The following is a 20,588-nucleotide window of genomic DNA, read 5'->3' as shown; positions in this document are numbered from 1 at the left end:
TGACATGTTGGATCATGCATAAAGGATTGATGGCTCTTTAGTCGGTTACAGTGTAACTAGCAGAACTGCTGACAGTTGGCATTTGGGATGATCTACATTGGGTGAAATACAAACTGCTGTGAGCTTTAGAGAGCAGCGAGCTGCATGTGTTGTCAACATTCTGAGGAGGCAGGGACAGAAACAACTGGCAGGAGCTGGGTTATAGAACAGCTCTGTGACCTGCGCGGCTCAGTGAGGTGTTCCGTGGTGCTGAGACCCATCCCGTCCCCATATTTACTGCGTTTACTTAAGTCTAATGTTACAGGAATTTGTGGAAGGCCATTGAAGAAAGTGAAAGAAAGAAGAAAGCTGCTCATTTAACAGGACATTTTTAGAATCTGAACTGACTAGGGCTGGGCTGGTTTATAATATTGCAGTAAGTTTGCTGGTTTAGTCTGTAATGTAAAGGAACTTCACCTTTTTAATATTTAAAGGGCAGATTTCAGTTTCATGAACAGCTATAATCAGGCTTCTTTCCTAGGTGATTGTTTTTAATGCCCAAGCTCATGGCAGAGTGCCAGTGGTCTAGGTAGACTCAGGTGACAGGTGGCCATGAGTTAAATGACTCTTTGGTAGTCCTTAGGGGAGAGTAACAATAAAGTTTACTGGTTTTGTGAGCTTCTGGGAAGCCAGTCAGTATACTTTGCAGATTGCCCATGAGAATGTTATAGAATACAAAAGGTCACCTTTGGTAACTATTTAAAAGGAAAAGAAAAAAAGTGTTAAAAAATGGCTGAGTGAAATTAAGAGAAGAATGATGAGGTACATTCTTTAATATCTCTTACTCTATGCAATTGTCTTCCTTAAGAATTAGAGTGGGGGTGTGGTGTGGTGTGGTGTTGTGTGGTGTGGTACTGGAGAGATGGCTCAGTGGTTAAGATCACTTCTGGTTGTTCCTCCAGAGGTCTTGACTTCAATTCTCAGCAACCATTTAGTGGCTCACAACCGTTTATAATGGGATCTGCTGCTTCATGCAGATAGAACAATCATGTACATAATTCAACAAATCTTTAAAAAAATAAGAGAATTAGACTAGGATTCTTTAAGATTGCATAAAATGAACCACCTCACTAGACAGTGAAACCTAACAATGTATCTTGAATATTTTAGCAAATTTCTTATTTTTCTCTATTGATCCAAGAGCATAACTATATACAGAAAACCAACCTTAGTATTTTTAATACTAATAATTCCATATGTTCCATACATCCAGTCTTTGTGGATTTAAGACTCATAGTGAAGAATACTATAGTATATTATCATACTTTAGTATGATACTATAATATACTATAGTATATTATCATACTTTATATGATATACTTAATGATAGCAGTTGTTTTCCTTAAGAATTAGGTTATGATTCTTTAAGACTGAACACTGACGTTGGGTGACTTTGTTTAGGGCTAGTGTTCTAAATGTTATAAGCAGAAATAATTGACGTCTTATATGCATCACAGTGTTACTGAGGGGTTTTTTAAAAATGCACACACCTGGTACCCAAGAAAAAGCACCAACTCCATCTACCTTTAATCCTAGCACTAGGGAAGCAGACAGGAAGATTAGTTCTTTCTGGCCAGTTGGTCTAGCCACATTGGTAAACTTCAGGCTTGGTGAGACACCTTGTCTATAAAAGTAAGGAGGAGAGATACCTGACAACAACCTATGGCCTCTATACATAGGCATATATATATACATGCATAGCTACATCACATGTACACAGACAAGCACATGCATACACACCATAGCATGTGCCTTAGCCCCATTAAATAATACTACTAATAATACTAATTATAAAACTCCACGTGTTTATGCCCATGTGTACCTGGGCACATGTGTAGGGCATTCCTATTTATGGTGCATGTGTAGGAGTTAGAGGATAATTTGTAAGATTAAATTCTCTCCTTCCATCATGGCCTTCAAGGGATTAAACTCAGCCACAAGCTCCTTTATCCAATGAGCCATCTTGCTGGATCAAGTTGCTTACTTTCTAAAGGTGGCACCCTTAGATGATTGTTTTGCAGGCTGTTCCTTGACCTTGCACAGTTATAGATTATTAAGATAAAGCTAAGTGCTAGAAACTACTATTGTGATAGTTATTTGAGGTGAATCTCTTGAGGATAAGCCATATCCATTGGGGGAAGTTAAATAAAAGAATAACAAGAGTGCCCAGTAGGCGGAAGAGGAGTGTTTGCTGTGGATCTCAATGTTACAGAAGGTGTCATAGCTGCCCGTCACAGCTGCCAGGTGATGCTTACCTGCTATGCTTGCTAATCTTCAAGGAGTGGCCACAGACGCCATGCCTGTACAGCTCATGCAGTTCATGCAAATGTCAGTTATCCTGAAGTGCCAGAGGATGCCTTGCATCTCTAGTGGGCAACTGTGACAAATGAGTCCTGCCTGTTAACCCAACCAGGTCAGTCAGCCATTTCTCTATCTTTTAGTGTTTGAGAGAAGCTAGAAGAGTGGGTTTCATACCAGACTCCACCCTTAATCTACTGTCAGCACACATACATAGCTAGACTTGGACATCCTGCCATCAACCAGGAATCTTTGTTTAGAGCGATCGTTCTCCAAATATAAGCATCAGCATCACTCACCAGTGGAGACCTTAAATTGATGCCAATCCCCTGCCTCCACTTCAGCCTGGCAGATCAGAAGCTCTGGGGATGAGGTCTTTCATCCTCTGCGAACAAGCAGGGTGGTTCCAATGTGTACTTAGATTTGAGACTTTCTCTTCTGTAGTGTCAGATTTCACATTACAGTTCTGCATGATGATTGTAGTAAAGACATAAACCCTTCAAGTGTAAGTTCATGAATATGTCTACATAGGAATATCAGGCATGAATTATTCTCAATGTATGGTTCTTTGCATCCTTTGCTAGAATCAAAATATCAATTAAATTTTTTTTTTATCTTCGCATTGGATATTGCAGATGGCATCATAGGAGTTCTGTTTTACAATTTGACCTCACTAATACATGTTTGGCATGTTATTTACTGGATGCTTCAAATTTGATAAATATGTCATATGACTTTCCAAAGCTTTGATTTCAGATCTTGCCAAAAGCATGACACGTGAGAGGGAACAAATAAAGACTGCCTCTCAGGCTGGGGCCACGCCCATCCAAGCAGCAGAGCTGCGTAATGGGTTTCTAGTCCAGCACAGATTATGTGCAGAGACTGCCTCGGCAGACAAAGCAGAAATGCAGGGTGGTTATGCCTTACAGAACAGACTTGCATGCACAAAGGTTTGGCCTGTGTGTCTTTTCAGACATTGACATATGTCCACATATGTAATTAGGTAACCCTTACGTGGAGGTCAGACCCGAGTTGGTGCATGCAACCGAGTAGGTTTTCATCTGTATACACCTTATACATGTACAGAGGCAATTTTATGCACTACATTTTAGGAGACGTCACTTGTTTGTAACCTGTTCTATATGGTCTATATGTGGAATTTGCCATTTTTTCATAGGTGCTCAATTTTTGATGTTTTAATTTAGACATGTCTCTTCATTTTGTAAACATTTTCAAAAATGGATTCTGTTGACTGGAATAAGTGCTTTAATGTGATTTTATGTTAAGTGTAGTCTCACTGCTAATCAAGTTAAGATTTAATGCTAATATGTGTCCCTATTCTTAGAATGTAGATATAATTGTCATCCCTGATTGCTGTCTTAATGTTCTGATTCTTCCTCAGATACATTCATCTAAATGTCCTTAGTACTCTGCTAATCAGATAATATCATACAAAGAATTAAAGGTGCACCTTACTTATGAAAAAACATACAATAAAGTGCTTAAATTGCAATTTTAGAGAGCCTAGAGAGATGACTCAGCAGTTAAGGACCCATATTGCTCTTGCAGAGGCCCTGAGTTCAGTTCTCCACACCCACACAGCAGCTCACAACCATCTGTAGCTGCAGGCCCAGGTGTCCCGGTGCTGCTCAGCCTTTTCATGCACTTGCATGCATGTGGTGTGCATACACAGACTCAGGCATATATACATATAAAATAAATACATTTCAAAAACAAATAATTGTCCCTTTAGAATATTTAACATGCTGACACTAAAGTTGGAACAATCTTAATTAAAGTCATGGATTTTGGATTTAAAAAGGCATTGATCAAATTTTGTTTTCATTTAATATTAATGAAAACACATCTATTCCCAGGGTAAACCAGACCTGAACACAACGTTGCCAATTAGACAAACTGCATCAATTTTCAAGCAACCAGTCACCAAAGTCACGAACCACCCGAACAATAAAGTGAAGTCGGACCCACAGCGGATGAACGAGCAGCCACGTCAGGTAAGGCGCTCATTGGACCGCTAGTCATTTTTTCAGAAAATTCTGGTATTTTTACCAGGAATAATGCAGGTAAATTCTGGTTAAGTTGGAATGTATTGGGAAAAAAGTTTTAATGTCCAGTCCTATTATAGAGAATAACCATAATAATACAGGACTTAATAATAAAATACTTTAAAAGTTAAAGTGAATTATAGTAATATTATTGGCAACAGTTTTAATTTTTCTGTTATACCTCAGGCTTGGTTGTACTAATCTTAGTTTTTTAAAGGGATTATTTTTTCTAGGGATAGTATTAACTAGAAGGCCGAAACCTGAAGCTTGTGTTGTGTTTGGTTTGAAAACATTTTCTGTTATTTGGAAGTTGATTCTTTACCCCTTTGATTCCGATTTTTAATTTCGAGGACTTTATCTCAAACCTTTTGAAAACCTGAATTAGATACAGATTGCCAGTATGGGTATATTCCTGTGAATTCTGTTTTTGAATAAGTTCAATGCAATTTCCTCTTCCTTTATTTCTTCAACTTATATCCACTGGAAATTTCTTAGTATTATCTGAAAGGCTTCCCTGGTGCTTAGCAAGTTCACACGGCCAGGGATGAAGACATTAGCCTTCCAGATGGCTCTGCTGACTCCTACCTCTTATGGTCAGAAGTTAGGTATTCCATGAACATCAGTCACAGCAGGGGAGAGAAGGTGGAGGGAGAGACTGTGTTTCCTTTCTTTTCTCTGTTTCCTCCCCACTTTGGGGCTAGAAGCCCTGATTGGCCTATGATGAGTATCTTTTGCTTGAATATTCTCCACTCTATCTTGTCATTCGATTTGTTTGTCACGAGTCCTTCAAGTGTTTCTTCTTCACACTTCACAAAGGACTGGGCCAAATCTCTCAGACTTTTGCTCTAGAAGAAACTACAGGAAAAAAAAAAATCAGTTCCCACATCCTCTGCAGTGTTTTTTCCTCTTCAGGTGAGCCAGGAAAACAGAAGATGTTTGGAGCCACATTGGATCAGCATCTTGCTATAGATGTCTCAAGATTTGAAGTTCTAAACTTGCTTTACTGTTGGTCCCCAAGAGATTCAACAGGGGCCATGTAAGTGTATCACATCAAGTATAAAAGATGCATACCTGCATGTGCCGTTAGGGTCTCATCAACACAGGTTTTCTTTGGCCTATTCAGCTTTCTGTGTGAGACTTTGCCCTTGTTTGACTCTCGCATTTAGGATAAATACACAACTGTTGGTGTTGGTGTGTTCAGTTTGCTCCAACACAGAAGGGATTCTACCATCTTGACCTCTGTCTGCCTTTATCAAGCTGTTCTCTGGTTGCATTTTTTTATAGATAAGGTACATAGTCATGAATATATGTCCTCTGGCTTTTTGATATTTTAAAATTTGGTTCCTTACAAAGGTTTTTATTATTTGAAAATTTTGAAAGTTTGTAACTGAGTAAAATGATTTTCAAACCCCAAAAGATGGAGGCACATTATAACCTCTACTGACACTATCTACATGGAGGTACAATATAACCTCTGCTAACACTATCTACATGGGAAATATGAGTTGTCCTGTCGAGAACAGGTTTTATTTAATGGGTTCTATCCTCTTTCCTTTGCTAGATCATTCTCAATGTTATGTATAAACTTACGTGCTTTATTTAAAGATCAATTGACTGACATTTTTGGCCATTTTAACAAAAATTTTATTATTTACTAGACCTGAATCCAGTCACAGATTGTAAAAGCTGTGGTAACTGCATTGTGCTGGATGTGTTCTTGGTTGGAGAGATTAGTAACCTAGAGATTTAAACCAGACAGGAACAGAATGTACCTACTCATTCTTTGTTTGTTGAATAGTTTTGAGTTTTTTCTCTGTTATGATGTATGGAATTATCCTAAAATGAAAACTGTGTGCCCCTTCTCCTCTGACACTTGTCAAAGAATTTTAGCATCAATCTAACACAATCCTTTGAAGGTTTACTCTTTTTTTTAGCTCGTATAGACATGTGGTATTATAATTTAGCAGGTTACTTCTTCAAACATGGCTGTCTTTCCAAATCTCATGTAACCTGATAATATTTTTAGGATTTTTTTGATCATGCCAAGATAATTGTCTTTTGCTTTTCATTATCTTCAGCCTAACAACTAAAGTAACATTTGAATGTTGTATCATCAATATGAAGGTAATATAAGGAGGTCATTTCTATAATTCCTAAACAGCTTAGATATAAATTTGTTAATAAAATGATGTTGGTTTTAATTATACTTTGGCACATATATGGCAGACCAACCATTGTTGAGCAGATGGTTGATGAATACACATGAAGACAAAAATAATTCTGATTTGCTATTTATTATTTAGATCCAGTAAAGTAGGTCATCAGTATAAATTAATTATTACTCAATATGGCATTTTTATTAGGCAGTGAATAAATTAGACAGTGAGATTTATATTTCTAAGGTTCCCATAGATAGCATGTTCTTATTCTTTAAATATATCCTTCTCTTTTATTAAGGTATTGAAGTTACTGGTATAAGCATTGAACCTTAGGTCTAGAATTAGAATGAACTTTTTGGAATTTAATTTAGGTTCCACCCTCAGTAGATTTGAAGTTATATATATGAAAAAAAAGAGCAGTTTTGTTTTTAAAGAACAAACATTTTATGTCCAGGTCATTATAGACTTATTCAATATGAGTTCTGTAAACTATAAATAACCAATTTATATGGATTGACTCTTTTAAATGCTTTTTATTTAAATGTGTGAACTATTATATTTAAAGAGGGCATTAAAACAATTTAATATAACACATAGTTATTTCTGGATAAATTAAGATTATAATGTAGAAATGGGATGCATTGTTCCTGGACTGTAGTCCCTGGAATATACTGTCCTGCAGTAGCATAAGCAGCTGTTGTTTTCTTGTGTAGCAGCAGGCTGTTGCTTTGTCTTTTCCTTAGGGTGAGCGACTCTCCTCTCAAGTTGTAACTCCTGGTGGGGAGGTCATTGTGGCCCTTATTTAACTAGTCATACCAGACACAGTCAAGGGGACTGGAGAGATGGCTCAGCAGTTAAGAGTACTGAAACCTCTTCTAGAGTTCCTGAGTTCAATTCCCAGCAAGTACATGGTGGTTCACAAGCATCTGTAATCGGATCTGACGCCATCTTCTAGTGTGTCTGAAGACAGCTACAGTGCTCTCCTAAACACAAAAATAAATAATTCGTAAAAAAAGACATATTCAAGTTTTTAAAATTGAGTTCCGATTGTGATAAGAATCTTTTTCCTAGTTAGTCCTCTGACTAGGAATGTTTTATGGATGACTCATTGCTTTGAGTTTTATTTCTTTAATAGGGATGCATGGGCAGCGGACAAGTAGAAACAGAACCAGCAGAAAAGTTAGTTAGAAATGAAGTGTGGGGTCTTGTTTTTTGTTGTTTGTGGGTTTCTCTCTCTCTCCCCCCCTTCTCTCCCTCTCTCTCTCTCTCTCCTCTCTCTCTCTGTCATTTATTTGTTTATTTAGACTAGGCACACATTCAGGGCCATCCACGTGCTAGGCAAGTACTCAACCATTGGCTATATCACTAACCCCAAAATAAGGATTTTAGCTGAAAATTAGAGAGGCTGAAGTAGATCATCACATTGTGGAGGATTTCTTAGATGCTGATGTTTAAAAGTTTAAAATATCTTTATCATTTTTGTTCTTTATAAGAGAAACAGATTTGGGGTAGATTAAAAAATACAGACTTTCTTTTATCCAATGCAATCTCAATTATTTTTACCATTTAAAATACTTGCTTTTAGTATTTTAGGACATTTTGAAGAGCATAATAGTGATTATACATTTGTGTGTCTTAAAATGTTTCATGTAACACCACACACATTTTGGGGTTTTGTTTGATATATTCCTATAATTTGTAAGTTGACTTTACTGTATGTTGTGCTAATAATTGTAAGCAATTATTGCTTATGATTTTCTTAGCTATATCTCAGTTTAAGATAGTGTCCAGAGAGTTTTTGTACATATTGTCTCTTCTATATGTTACAATGGTTTCCTGGGCTAAATTCTCAGAAATATAACTATCATGAACTTACCATTTTGATATATGCCATCAAATTGATTTCCACAGAGCTGTACCAAATTAAAAGACTACCCATCAGCAAGTTAAGCACCTCAGTTCCGTTTGCCTTCTGTGGCACTGCATGTTATTTATAAAGGCGGTTCCTTTTTATATTTTTTATTTAAAGTTAAGTTTATTTGAATATGTGCGCAGTTGCCTAGACTGAGGCATCTGTGTGTTCTTTGTCAGGAGCACTCTAAGAAGGTTTTGGCGGTGTTGTTGGTTGTTGTTACCCTGCAGGGAGTTTGATGAAACCTCCTGTGGCATACTCTGGTTTCCGTGACTTTCTCAGAGACCTCTCTGAGTAGATTTGGTCATCTGCCTCTGGAGTCAAGCTGTATACACTGGCTTCTTCCTCAGAGCACTTACATGCGTTCCATCCATGCCTTAGGAACATGTTACCTGTATACCCCTTTATCGTTCAGTCTCTTCCTTCTTATCTTTAGCTTAGCTTTTGTATGGTGTCTTTGTATTTGTAATTTACATGTTATTCAATTTTTTTCATCTACAAAATAGAGCTTTTATTCTTGCTTTGCTACTGAATAAAATAAGAAAAGAAACTTTTGTTTTTCCACTGAAGCTGCTCTTGCTGTACTTACTGAGGATGCTTGTTACAGTAAAAGGATAAAGCATCCTCATCGAATTACCTCCTGATTTACCCTCTTCTTGGGTGCAGTTACCATTCCTGCCTCTGTCTACTGTGTGTCAGGGGTGGCGGGGATGGGGGGTGGGGATCGGGGGTGGGGTCTTTGTCAGTGTTTGTCTTGTCTCACTCCATCCCTGCAGTCCTGAGTGAGCTTTGGACTGTTGGGGTCCCAGACTACACTGTGCACCCTCCGCTGTGAGCCCCTCCATGATGGTTTTCCTCCCTTGACTCTCGATGCATTGTTAACAGTTCTGAAATCTGCATCTTTTTCCTGCTCTTCCATTGTTTGGTTCAGTTCATGTGGAAGTATCCAGAACACCTCTGAGTCAGCTTGTCAGACTCTGTACTGCCAAACCAGCTGGTTCCTGTTTGTGTTTCATTTCATTAAAATGGCACTGTTCACCTTGCTGGGGGAGGGGCGGGTAGTGGTGCAGAAGCTGAGCTTTTTGTTGCTCTTGCATCTTTAACCCCAAACCTTCCTGTGGGCGAGTCTTCCTGGCCGCACCCTTACACTCCCCTTTAACAAATTCTTTGTCGATTTTATTTTATCACCTTTATCACTGCACACCGGGAAGCTTTCAGAAGCTCATTGCTTGGTGAGTCATTTTACAACAAAACGGAACACGGTTTCTTTACAATACAGTCGTGTTTACCACCTCTTCAGGAAAGGAGGCCACGAGTGAAGGCTTCTGCATACTGTCCCTGTGGATGGCTGTCCTCTGCTACCTTGCAAGGAAGTAACCTTTGAAAGGTTGAGATGGAAATCAAGAATGTAGGTTTTTGAAGAAAGAACCTCTTGGCTAAGCGTGGCGGTCAGTGCACACCTGTGATCGCTAGCGCTCTGGAGGCAGAGGATGGCAGTCTGTGAGTCTGAAGCCAGCCTAGTCTACATAGTGAGTCCAGGACAGTCAGGGCTCTGTAGAATGGCCCTGTCTGGGGGGTGGGGAGCGGGGGAAGCAAGATCAACAAACAAGAAAAAGAACTTCTTAGTACTAAAAACATTGGTCTACATTATAGTTTTACTTAGTTAAAACAAACAAACCGAAATAATAAGACATCACACAGAACAGCGACCAATAGGTGTGGGAGCACAGGTAGATGTTGCAGCCGGTTCCTTCCTGAGCAGTGTGGACCTGAGGAGGAGGTGAATCACCAACACTCTCCTTTATTCCCACACTACGGTTACCATTTTCTTTCTCTGCTATCTGCCTTGCTCCCTTCAATTCATTCTTCATACTCATCTTTGTTAAGGTTTCTGTTGCTGTGATAAAAACAAAAAACCAGCCGTGACTGAAAGGTAAACTGGGAAAGGAAGGGTGTATTTCATTTTACACTTCCATACCATTGTTTATCACTGAAGGAGGTCAGAGCAGGAACACAGATGGCAGGATCTTGGAGGCAGGAGCTGATGCAGAGGCAGGAGCTGATGCAGAGGCAGGAGCTGATGCAGAGGCCATGGAGGCGCTTGCTCCCTTGGCTTGCTCAGCTGCTTTCTTGTATAATTCCTGACCACCCTCCTAGGGACAGGGCCATTCACAGTGAGCTGGGCCCTCCCACAGCAGCCATCAGTCAGGGCGTGCTCCACACACTTGCCCTTGGCTCAGGCTTGTAGAGGCACTTCTCAGTTGAGAGTCCCTCTTCCCAAATGGCTTTAGCTTGGTCAAACTGACAGAACACCAGTCAGGGCATGTTCTTTGTCATGAAGATGGAAGGGTCTTTTGCTCAAGTCCCGAGGCTGCATTTTAGTGTTCAGGGTAAATTTGGAGCACCTTAATGTGACTTAACGCCATGCCCTCTGCATCTCCTAAGGTGAAGTTGCCTGGGACTGATGCTAACAGATGACTTTCAGCGTCTGATGCCTGTGTCCGCCTGCCTCCTGGTTGTAGGTGTGATCCCTTGTTGTTGCTTGGGTTTGACCCAGGTTTTCATGCACGCTAGTGAAGAATTCTACCAGCTTAATAGTTGCTGAGCATTCTTACCACCTCCTAAGCTCCCCAAAGCAACTTTCTTCAAATTACATTTTGTTGATTGAATAAATCAATAATTAATCACTATAAATAAGTTAGTTCTTAATTATGAAATAAATTAAAAATTAAGATATTGCCATAAACAAGTTATTAATGAGCTAAGTTGGGCGCATGCTCCATGGGTGTGGGGGTCAGAGGATGACTTGCAGTAGGCGCTCTCCTTCCACCATGCGCTCTCCATGGCTTGAACTCCAGTCCCTGGATTGGATAGCAGATGCCTGTACCTGCTGGCCTCTCCCCAAAGCTTCTTCCGTCCTGCACTCAGGGAACACTGAAACTTGGCTTTCAGCTTCCTGCGTGAGTGCACCACTCGCTCCTCTCACCCTTCTAGACCTTATTCGTGTTTTGCACATTTTCTTTTTAACCTTTAACTGGATAGTTTTGACTGGGCCCAGAAGTCTACACTTTCTTCTGTTCTAAAAGCCTGTGTTTCAAGTCTGGCTTTAGAGACCTGCCTGAGTGTTTTTCCTTCCTTCTTTCTTGATTGCTACCACAGTTTCCATGTCAGCTATCTGTGTGTATTTTGAATGAATTCCTTTATTTTTCACTTTTATTATTTATTGAGACATTAATATGGGCTCGGCCATTTTCTAAATAATGGGGATATTACAGTAGACAAGACAATGTCCCTGTTGTCCTGGAGCTGACCACCTAGTGTGATGGAGTGAGGTAGAAAAATACTTTCTTATACAAATGCAGTGAACAGCAGGAACTGGAGAGTATATGGTCTTTAAAAGGAGGCCTGGAGCGGTGGCTCAGCCCTTCAGAGCACCTGCTTCTCTTTCAGTTGGACCAGCATTCAATTCCCAGTAGCCACTGGGCAGCTTGGAACCATTAGTAACTCTAGTTTAAGGTGATCAGTTCCCTCCTCTGGCCTCAGAGGGCACCAGGAATAGAGTGGGTGATTAAGCATGCTTGCAGGCAACACACCAATACACATAAAGAGAAAGTAGAGGAGTATGAAGAGAGCGGTCTAGACAGAGCTCTTCACCTAGCTATTGTGTATAGTGTAAGGATTGGCTTATGGCTGGAAGATCACTGTAGGCACTGTGGTAGGCTGTTAGGACAACACGAGATAATTGATGACTTACTGACTGAGCTCAGCTGCTTGGTGGGAGAGTTTTAAAGAGCTGAAAGACAAATGCTGCCAGCAGGAATATGGAAACACCAAAGAGTCGCTTAGTATTTTTAATAAATAATAGAAAAGGAAGCTGGATATTAGAATATTAATAATCTTTATAATCATTGGAGGTCTGGATAGTAAAAAAAGATGGTTGGGACCCAAGAGGGAAAACCAATATAGAAATATTAACTTTCTGTTCTTTATGGAGGCAAGGATTACTGTTGGAGCATTTTATGTAAATTTAAAATGAAGGCGTTTATAACTGCCTCACTTACCCCATGCAGTTTATGCTCCCAGTTCCTTATAAGACAACTCAAGTGAGGGTGACACAGGACTTTTTCTCCAGTGTTGGGAGCGAACCTTAAGGCTTTGCACTTGCTGGGTCAGTGACTCTCCATGGCACAAAATTCCTAACCCTACGCTATGGTCACATTAACAGAATTTCTCTAAAAAACTGAACTATAGATCAAAAATATTCGAGGTGTCATTGTTTCACATCAAAATCTGCTTGAGTCTGTTGTCTCTCATTTCTGTTCCCAGATATCATGTTTTTCATTCTTGTCTCTATGGTTACCCCTGTGTGCTGTTGTTTGTGCTGTCCCAGGTGGGATTGATGTTGTTTCCTCCCTCTGCTATATCCCTCTGCTGCATCACAGCATTAGGGACATGGGTGGATTCATAGTCATGGTTTGTCTTTAGAACTAAAACGTTCATGGGGCTAGCAACATGCCTACCGCAGTGAAAGTATGTAATTACTACATAATTATAATCTTGAGAAAGTCTGCCTCGTCCCAAAAGTAACATTTTCTGTTTCGTGTTGGGTTTTTGGAGCTGTCCTTGCCTCTGCTGAGGCTGAGTTAGCTCCTGAGATTTGCTGTGCAGCTAGAGTCCTGGGCTTGCCTCTGCTGACTTTGTTTCTTCATTCCCATCTTTATCTGAGGATGCTCCTTCTTCAGCTAGTAATTAAACCTCCAGAGCTTGTCAAAAAATATGGTGGGAGGAGAAGTTTTTGAAAACTTGCATATTGGAATTGACTTTATTTTATTTGGACATACTAACTTTTCTGCTGGTGAGTCTAGATTGAGCCGTGCTAAATAAAGGCTTTGCTCACTGCTGCCACTTGCAGGGTTTCTGGTGAAGAGGCTGGCACGGGATCTCACAGCCTGCCTGCTTCTCTGACTGTTTCGTATATGATGTTAAGGAATTCCTTCAAAAACTCTGTATACATATATCTACATACTTATGCCTGTAATTTACATGCGAGAGAAGGAGAAATGGCCACAGACTGGCATGGCAGTGCATGCCTGTGATCCTAGCCTTCTGGGGGCTGATGCAGGAGGATGGCGAATCTAAGGCCAGCTTGGGCTGAATGCTAACACTCCCTGTTTCAAAAGCAAAACAAAGAGGAATGAATGCCCTGTGTGTTTCTCAGGCTTTTTCATTCAGCCTGGGCATGGAGGAGACAGAGATGATGTCTGCCCTCTGTCCGGGAACATTTCTTCAGTCTTTCAGAATTTCCTTCTCTCTCGAACCCCCAAGTTTTTAATCTTTCAGTGTGTAAGTTGGCTTCTTAGACTTTTTCTCTAATTTGCCCATGTTTGTGCCTTTACAGTCTTCATTTCATTGATCCTTCCTTTTCTTTTAGTGATGATTTTTAAATTGCTTCAAGGGAATGCTCTAGTGTGTATTAATAAGTTTGGGTTTAAGCCAGAGTGGAGCTGTTGGGTCATATAGAACATACACATGTTGATCTGTATAAAATGCCGCCGAGTCGTTTTCTTGGTGGTTTATACACCTACACATCCATCAAAAGGGTGCAGTTCATGTTAAGTCTTCATTGGTACTTAGTGTTGTCAGTCCTTAGAAGTGTAAATATTTCAGTGTATACTCAGTATTTTTTATGGTTTCAGTTTGCATTTTCTTGCTAAGTAGTGGCACTGATAACCAGTTTCTGATGCAGTACTTCTTCAATGATTCTAATTTGTTTATTACTTGTTATTGTGTGTAGATTTAGGGATTACGTTCTTGTCACTATCAACTTGGTAGCAAGCAATCATCTATCTCATTGACACCTCTGCAAGTTTTTATTCATTAGTATGATGCATTGTTTCTTTTCTCATTGATTCAAAGAGTTTTTTATGTAAAAATCCTAATATTTGCTTCAAGTTTGTAGATTACCTTTTTATTCTCTTAAGATCATCTTTTGAGAAATCTGTGCTCATAATTTTAAGAAAGTTTTTTTGGTGAGCTGAGACTAGGAGGGTCAGTCAGAGAGCTTCTGCGTGCCGACACCACCATCTTTCACCAGGTGGAGGTTGTGGTGTCACTTGTTGAGCTCCCGTCCCCAGCTTCTCTCTCCTCTTAGGACCGGTTGGTTTACTTGGCAGTTGTCAGTGTAATCCTTTCGGTTTCCGTCTGAAAGCTTGTGTTACATTTACATCTCCTGTCCCCAAGAACTGACCTTGTGTTTGATGTAAGGCGGTTTTATGTCTCAATGTAAGGACACCCGACTGGCATAGCGCCATTTTTTAAACGAAATGTTTGCCCATGGCTCTGCGTTGCCATCCTTGCCATGGAGGAAACGCTTGCGTAGTGAACGTGGACTGTGGAGCTCATGTTCATCTGACATGGGTCAGCTTCATAAAACTCCTGATACATGGCAGCCAGGTTTGGAGTCCTGCTAGTCTGGTTCAAGATGATCTTCATGTATAGTTCTTCCTTCTACTCTTCCTCTTTTCCCTTCTGTGCTGTGAGTTAAACCTGGGGGCAATAGCACCCAGGAAATGTTAGCACTGCAGATGGTGGTCTCATTTCATATGCATCTTAGGACGAGTCCAGTCTTTCAGACATGTGAATATATGGTGCTGTGTGTGTGTCAATTAGAGTCTTCTAGCAAAGGTCAGAGAAACCACTGTAGCAAGTCATTTCTGTTCTTTCATCTTCATCGACCCTGACATTTCCTTTTATCTCTGTTCCCCAGTCTGTTTTTAGACCAAATTGTTATTGTTTATTTAGCTTTAACATGAGACCACACAGACAGACAGACAGACAGACAGGCACACACACACACTCACACACACACACACACACACACGAGACATATATAACAAGATATACAGACATATATAAACATATATTTGCAGCTACATAAATAAAGCTTCACTTGTTTGTATATAAGTCTCTCATCATTATCTAGTCTTTTGTCCCTGGAACACCTTGAGAAAATATGGGGTGGCTTATGGTTGTCTTCTGATCTCTGCAGGTCATGGTGTTTAAACTGCCCTAGCTGGCCATAACTAGACAGGTCAGGTGTTAAATGGAACTGATTTTATTTATTTATTTATTTATTTATTTACTAAAAAGAATTATTTATTTTATGTATAGGACTATACTTAACTGTCTTTAGACACACACAGAAGAGGGCATCAGATCCCATTACAGGTGGTTGTGAGCCACCATGTGGTTGCTCGGAATTGAACTGAGGTCTCTGGAAGAGCAGCCTGCGCTTTCAACCACTGAGCCACTGAGCCCTCTCTCCGGCACCTGGAACTGATTTTAAAAAGAGCAAATTCACCACTGGACAGTGAATTCCTTCTAGATAGAAGCATCATTTGCCCATATAACCCTAACTTAACGTCTTATGTGTTTAATTTTTCAAAAGTTGGTGAATGCAAAGTGCACATTTTTTGGGGTTTTGCTTTGGTCTCTAAGTTTGTTTTTTCCCTCCTTTGTTTTGTCAGATGGAAACTCAGAGCTTTGTCTGTTCGAGGCAAGCGTTGTATCCTGAACTACATGTGCAGGCCTGGGTATACTGCCTCTGAGTTCCAGACTCAGGCCTGGGTGGTGTTCTACCAGTGAGCCACAGACTCAGTCCTGGGGAATAGTTTGCTACTGCAATACACTCCTAGGTTCAGGTTTCTTTATTCTTTGATCATACTCAGCAAATGCCTTATGAAAATGAACTTGTATAAATTAATTTTATAAGTCTAACATTATTTAAAACTTAAAGTTGCTAAAAGTTTGTAATATCAAAAAACTTCCTTATAGATTTTCAATATTTTGATGATCTGTGATAGAAGTGACAGTCATAGCTGGGCAGTGGTGGCGCATGCCTTTAATCCTAGCACTTGGAAAGTAGAGGCAGAGGCAGATGGATTTCTTAGTTCGAGGACAGCCTGGTCTACAGAATGAGTTCCAGGACAGCCAGGGCTATACAGAGAAACCTTGTCTCAAAAAAAATTGACAATCATTAGTGTTTGTGATATACTATTGACAATACACCTAAGAGACAAGTTTCCTAAAATAATACATGTGTTTAATGTAATAACATCTGTGCTGCATTGCATGTTGCTGTATGAGCAACTATGTGGTAACATCGTTGCTTGACCAAGTTAAAGATTACAGGCTAAACTATTAAAAAGTGAAGTTTCTTTAGATAACTTGTTTCTTCTGTTTGATAAAGTATTAGCACTTCTCTCTTTATGTACTGATATTTATATTTTCTATGGATTTTAGTATTTTATTGGAATACTATTTATAGTCTGCCCCCAGCCCCCTTGAAAAGGTGTTTTAGTATGCTGGTTAACAGAGTGCGAATACTGGAGCATACAGAGGAGCATCCTAAAGGCAGACCTAAGTCCCCTGACAGCAGGTAAAGATGGCAGTGGAGTTGGGCAGACGGGTCTTGAAATGAGAATTGCATTTCGCATTACAAGGTTCTGTGATCTTAAGCAAAGCCAGTGCTAATAGCAAGGAGGGCAAAGCCTGGGTTAGAAAGAAAGTCAGGTGAGGAAGGAAGCGGATCTCTTCCGGAGTTGAGAGAGCAGCCGCACTGATGAGGTGTGTTTCGGTCCTGAGCGTTCAAGTGAGTCTGCCCTTACAGGAAGGAGCCCAGGAGCGGAAGTGAGATGAGGTGCACCACCAGGCAGTGGGCAAGGCAGCAGGAGGACATAGGGCAGCCCAGGGCCAGGGAGTGTGGTGGGTGTGGCACAGGAGCAGGAGAGCGGAGGCTGAGGACCCTGCAGGCTTCAGTGCCAGGCCTCTCTAGTGAGCCTCGGACCAAGGCTATGGACTCATTGACCGAGGTGCTAATATCTAGCTCATGATGTTGGAAATAGCAGAAATAGTGGTCTGTGTGACATCTCTGCAGTAGTGTGCTCTGTGCTGCTGTGGGTATGAGAGCTCCTTCTAAAATCTGTGTGTCAGTCTGCATGCTGATGGCCGTGCCAGGGCTTTAAATGTTTCAGACATTTTGAACTCTACGTCTTCCAAAATAAGTAATCTTAGAACGGTTCTGGCTTCTCAAGTATCGCTTCATCTAGTGTGTTTGAATTATTAATAATTATTAATTACTCTTCTTTAGACATGATTTTAGTCAGAAATTGACTGAATTTCAACTTTTAAAGATATTTTTATTAAATGTTTTATGCAATATATTTTGATCATGTCTTCCCTCCTTAAACTCCTCTCAGGTCCTCACCTCATCTCTAATTACCCAACTTCACGTTCTCCCTCTCCCTCTTTTCCTCCCTTCCCCTTCCCCCTCCCCACTCCTCTTCCTCCCTACCCCCCTTCCCTTCCCCTGCTCTCCCCCTCCCTCCCCCTCTCATAAAAAATAAAAACAAAAGTGAAACAAAAAACAATCCTCAAAACAGGAAGCAAAAACAAACACAAAAAATCACAAAAAAGACAAAAAATAAAATCTAAACAAATAAACAAAAGACCAATAAGACAAAACCTGCCCAAATCAAGCATAATGAAAGAAGAAGTCCACAAACATCCTTTCATTCTGTCCTGTTACTCTTGCTGACCACTCCGTGATCATTTCCTAGTTTTCTGGCAGTGCTCCGAGACAGCTGCTCCCACGATTAGTGGATCTTACAGCCCTGAAAGGGGAGCCAGGGGCAGGGGCTCCCTGCAGTGTGGGGTCCAGACTGCTCCTGCTGACTCTGTTCTAGATCTGGGTCCTCCTGTGGTAAATACCATCCCGTTCTGTGCTCTCTGGACCAGAAATTTTTATCTTAAACCAATTTGTTTCTCCTTCTTCCTCTGACACCCAGGAGTGTCTGGCTAGTTTCTATACTTCTAGGTTGTTAGAAACGGCTACCAAAGACCCACTCTAATTGTCAGAAAGACAGCGTGGAAAACCCTGCTATAAACGCTTTTATCTGGGGAGGGCCTCACTGTTCAAACCTGTTAATGACTTCAGCACAGATTCTGTCTGTTCCCGTTCTCTCCTGCCTGCCATTCCAGACACAAGCCCAGCTCTCCTGAGGCTTTTCTGCGGGCTTTGCCATTACCACAGTACAGAAACAGACAGACTAAAAATAATGAGAAATTACAGTTTGCGGAACTCTTAATTAAAAGCTGCCCATGCCATCCCTGGACTTGAACGAGAACAGGATCCAGATCTTCACAGGCGTCCGTTCCTTTGGCCACTGCTTGGCTGCTGGGTAGGCCACAGTACAGTGTCTGCTGCATCACCAATAAGTTTGCAAAGCAGAGCTCCTGCCAGCGTCTCACATTGTGTCTGAAGCAGAGCTTCTCCAGTGTGGGCGCTTCTACCGGGATGTTTAGTGCGTGCTTGGTCTACACCCGTGGTGCCTGCGGTCCCATCCCTTCTCTGATGACCAGAGCATGGCCGACAGCGCATGCACCCTGGGCTTTCCCCTTTCTACTCATTCGGTTCAGCTGTGCGTAGCCTGGGACGTGGCCCCCTTCACTGTTCCTCCTAATGTGGAATTACAGGGAGGAAACCTCTTGTGTTATTTTAGCAAGGAAACAATATGTGTGTGTAGAGCAAGGGTTACTGCGTAAGTCCATACAGACTGATTTTCTGTTGTCTTTTTGAAGAACTTGCAGGATGAGATTATGTTACAGCACACCGGCAAGTGCTGCTGCCCAGCGCGGGTTCGCGCTCTCTTCCTGCTCTATCCCAGCCGCCCTACACCACCTTCCACCAGCTTTGTGCACTTGCAGTGGGTCCTGTGTGCAGTGCAGGGGGCTGTGCTTGGTGTAGCTCCTGGAGAAGGAAGAGCCCTGGACCTGGTTTGAGGTTGTGCTCTTGGTGCCTAGGAATTCTTAGTTTTAAAAGGGGGCTTCCTGTTTTCATGTTTCTCTAGTCTCTCAGATGGTGTCTCTGGTACTGCTTCTGAAAGCATTCGCAATCAGCATTGAGTCTGAGTCCAACTGGGAGGAAGTCATCTTGAATGGGGGGGAGGAGAGAGAGAGAGAGAGAGAGAGAGAGAGAGAGAGAGAGAGAGAGAGAGAGTGAGTGTTGAAGTAGCAAGAACTCCTCCATAGAAATTAGAAATTTTGGGAGGGAAGGAGAGATGCTCAAGCGTGTGTTAAGGCTCAGTTGTTAATGTCCTTCAAATTAATTTTTCTCTTGTTCCTCTCTACCTTGAGATTTTTATTAATATGACAAAGTGCCAGTGTTTGATCCACATTTGCTATTAGGCACACTAGTGCAGTCGTGGCTGCTTTGTACTGGATTTGTTCTGGTGTTTAGGAAACCTCATCAAGTTTCTATAACTATTTGTAATGGATTTTGTTACATGTCATAGGGAAGGAAACTAATACTTATAGAGGGATAGCCACCAAATTCATAAAGTTATTGGAAAACCAAGGATTAGAATATAGGCTGTCTGAGTCTAAGGCTCACCTTGCCATTCAGAGCTAGATATTTTTATCTTCCCAGTTGATTGATGAGGTCCTGAGTAAATATGGAAGATATTTTTATGTCATATGAATTTTCAGCACTGTAAAGATACTGATAACTTTCAAATTAGGTATAATTGTAGTTACAAATAATGATGGTATATTTGGCACAGATATTTCCAGCCATGGGTATGGGAAATTGGTGTTGGCACAGATAGTTCCGAACAGTGTTCTTACAGAGTGAAGCTGGGAGCTCTCGGTCCCGCATGCTTATGAAGCAGCCTTGCTCTCCACCCACGAAGTACTCGTTCATGTACACGTCAGCCTTGTGTTCCTGGAAGTAGTTTCGTAAAGGAATAGTCTCATTTTAAAATTTCCATCCTCTGAAAATTCTGTTGATTTAAATGATTCACATTTGCAGCTGGGCCCAAGAAAGCTTATTTTCAGTCTATGATTAATACTTCAAAAATCACATGAACTACAGTTTAATACCTCCCTGAGACCCTACGCCAGTTTAAACTAAAGGTATTGCTCACTGGGCCTCTTTATTCTGCAAAAGGAAAGGGCAGACACCAGACACGACTTGCAGAACATTTGTCTGTAGGTCCCTTAAATGGATTCCAGATTTTAAGTGGTTTCAGACTATCTCAGTCGCTTTCTTGACAGGTA

General features: G+C 40.9%; 1 protein-coding gene across 2 annotated transcripts in view; it reads left to right on the top strand.

Moving 5' to 3' along the window:
- Window positions 1-20,588, top strand: part of Mbd2 (methyl-CpG binding domain protein 2) — a 58,579-nt gene that overhangs the window by 21,194 nt on the left and 16,797 nt on the right. Inside the window, exons 3-4 of one of the 2 annotated variants that reach the window (XR_007973102.1) lie at window positions 4,215-4,352; window positions 5,316-5,439. Coding sequence is in view for 1 of the 2 variants with exons in the window: in XM_052156093.1 (XP_052012053.1) it covers window positions 4,215-4,352 (138 nt within the window). In the remaining variant the exon portion in view is untranslated. The remainder of the gene's footprint in view (window positions 1-4,214; window positions 4,353-5,315; window positions 5,440-20,588) is intronic. The other variant, XM_052156093.1, reaches the window with a different exon arrangement.

This window comes from Apodemus sylvaticus, chromosome 13 (genome assembly GCF_947179515.1).
Source record: "Apodemus sylvaticus chromosome 13, mApoSyl1.1, whole genome shotgun sequence".
Lineage (NCBI taxonomy): Eukaryota > Metazoa > Chordata > Mammalia > Rodentia > Muridae > Apodemus > Apodemus sylvaticus.
Note: the sequence above shows the minus strand (reverse complement) of the source record. Positions and strands in the feature narration are given on the sequence as shown.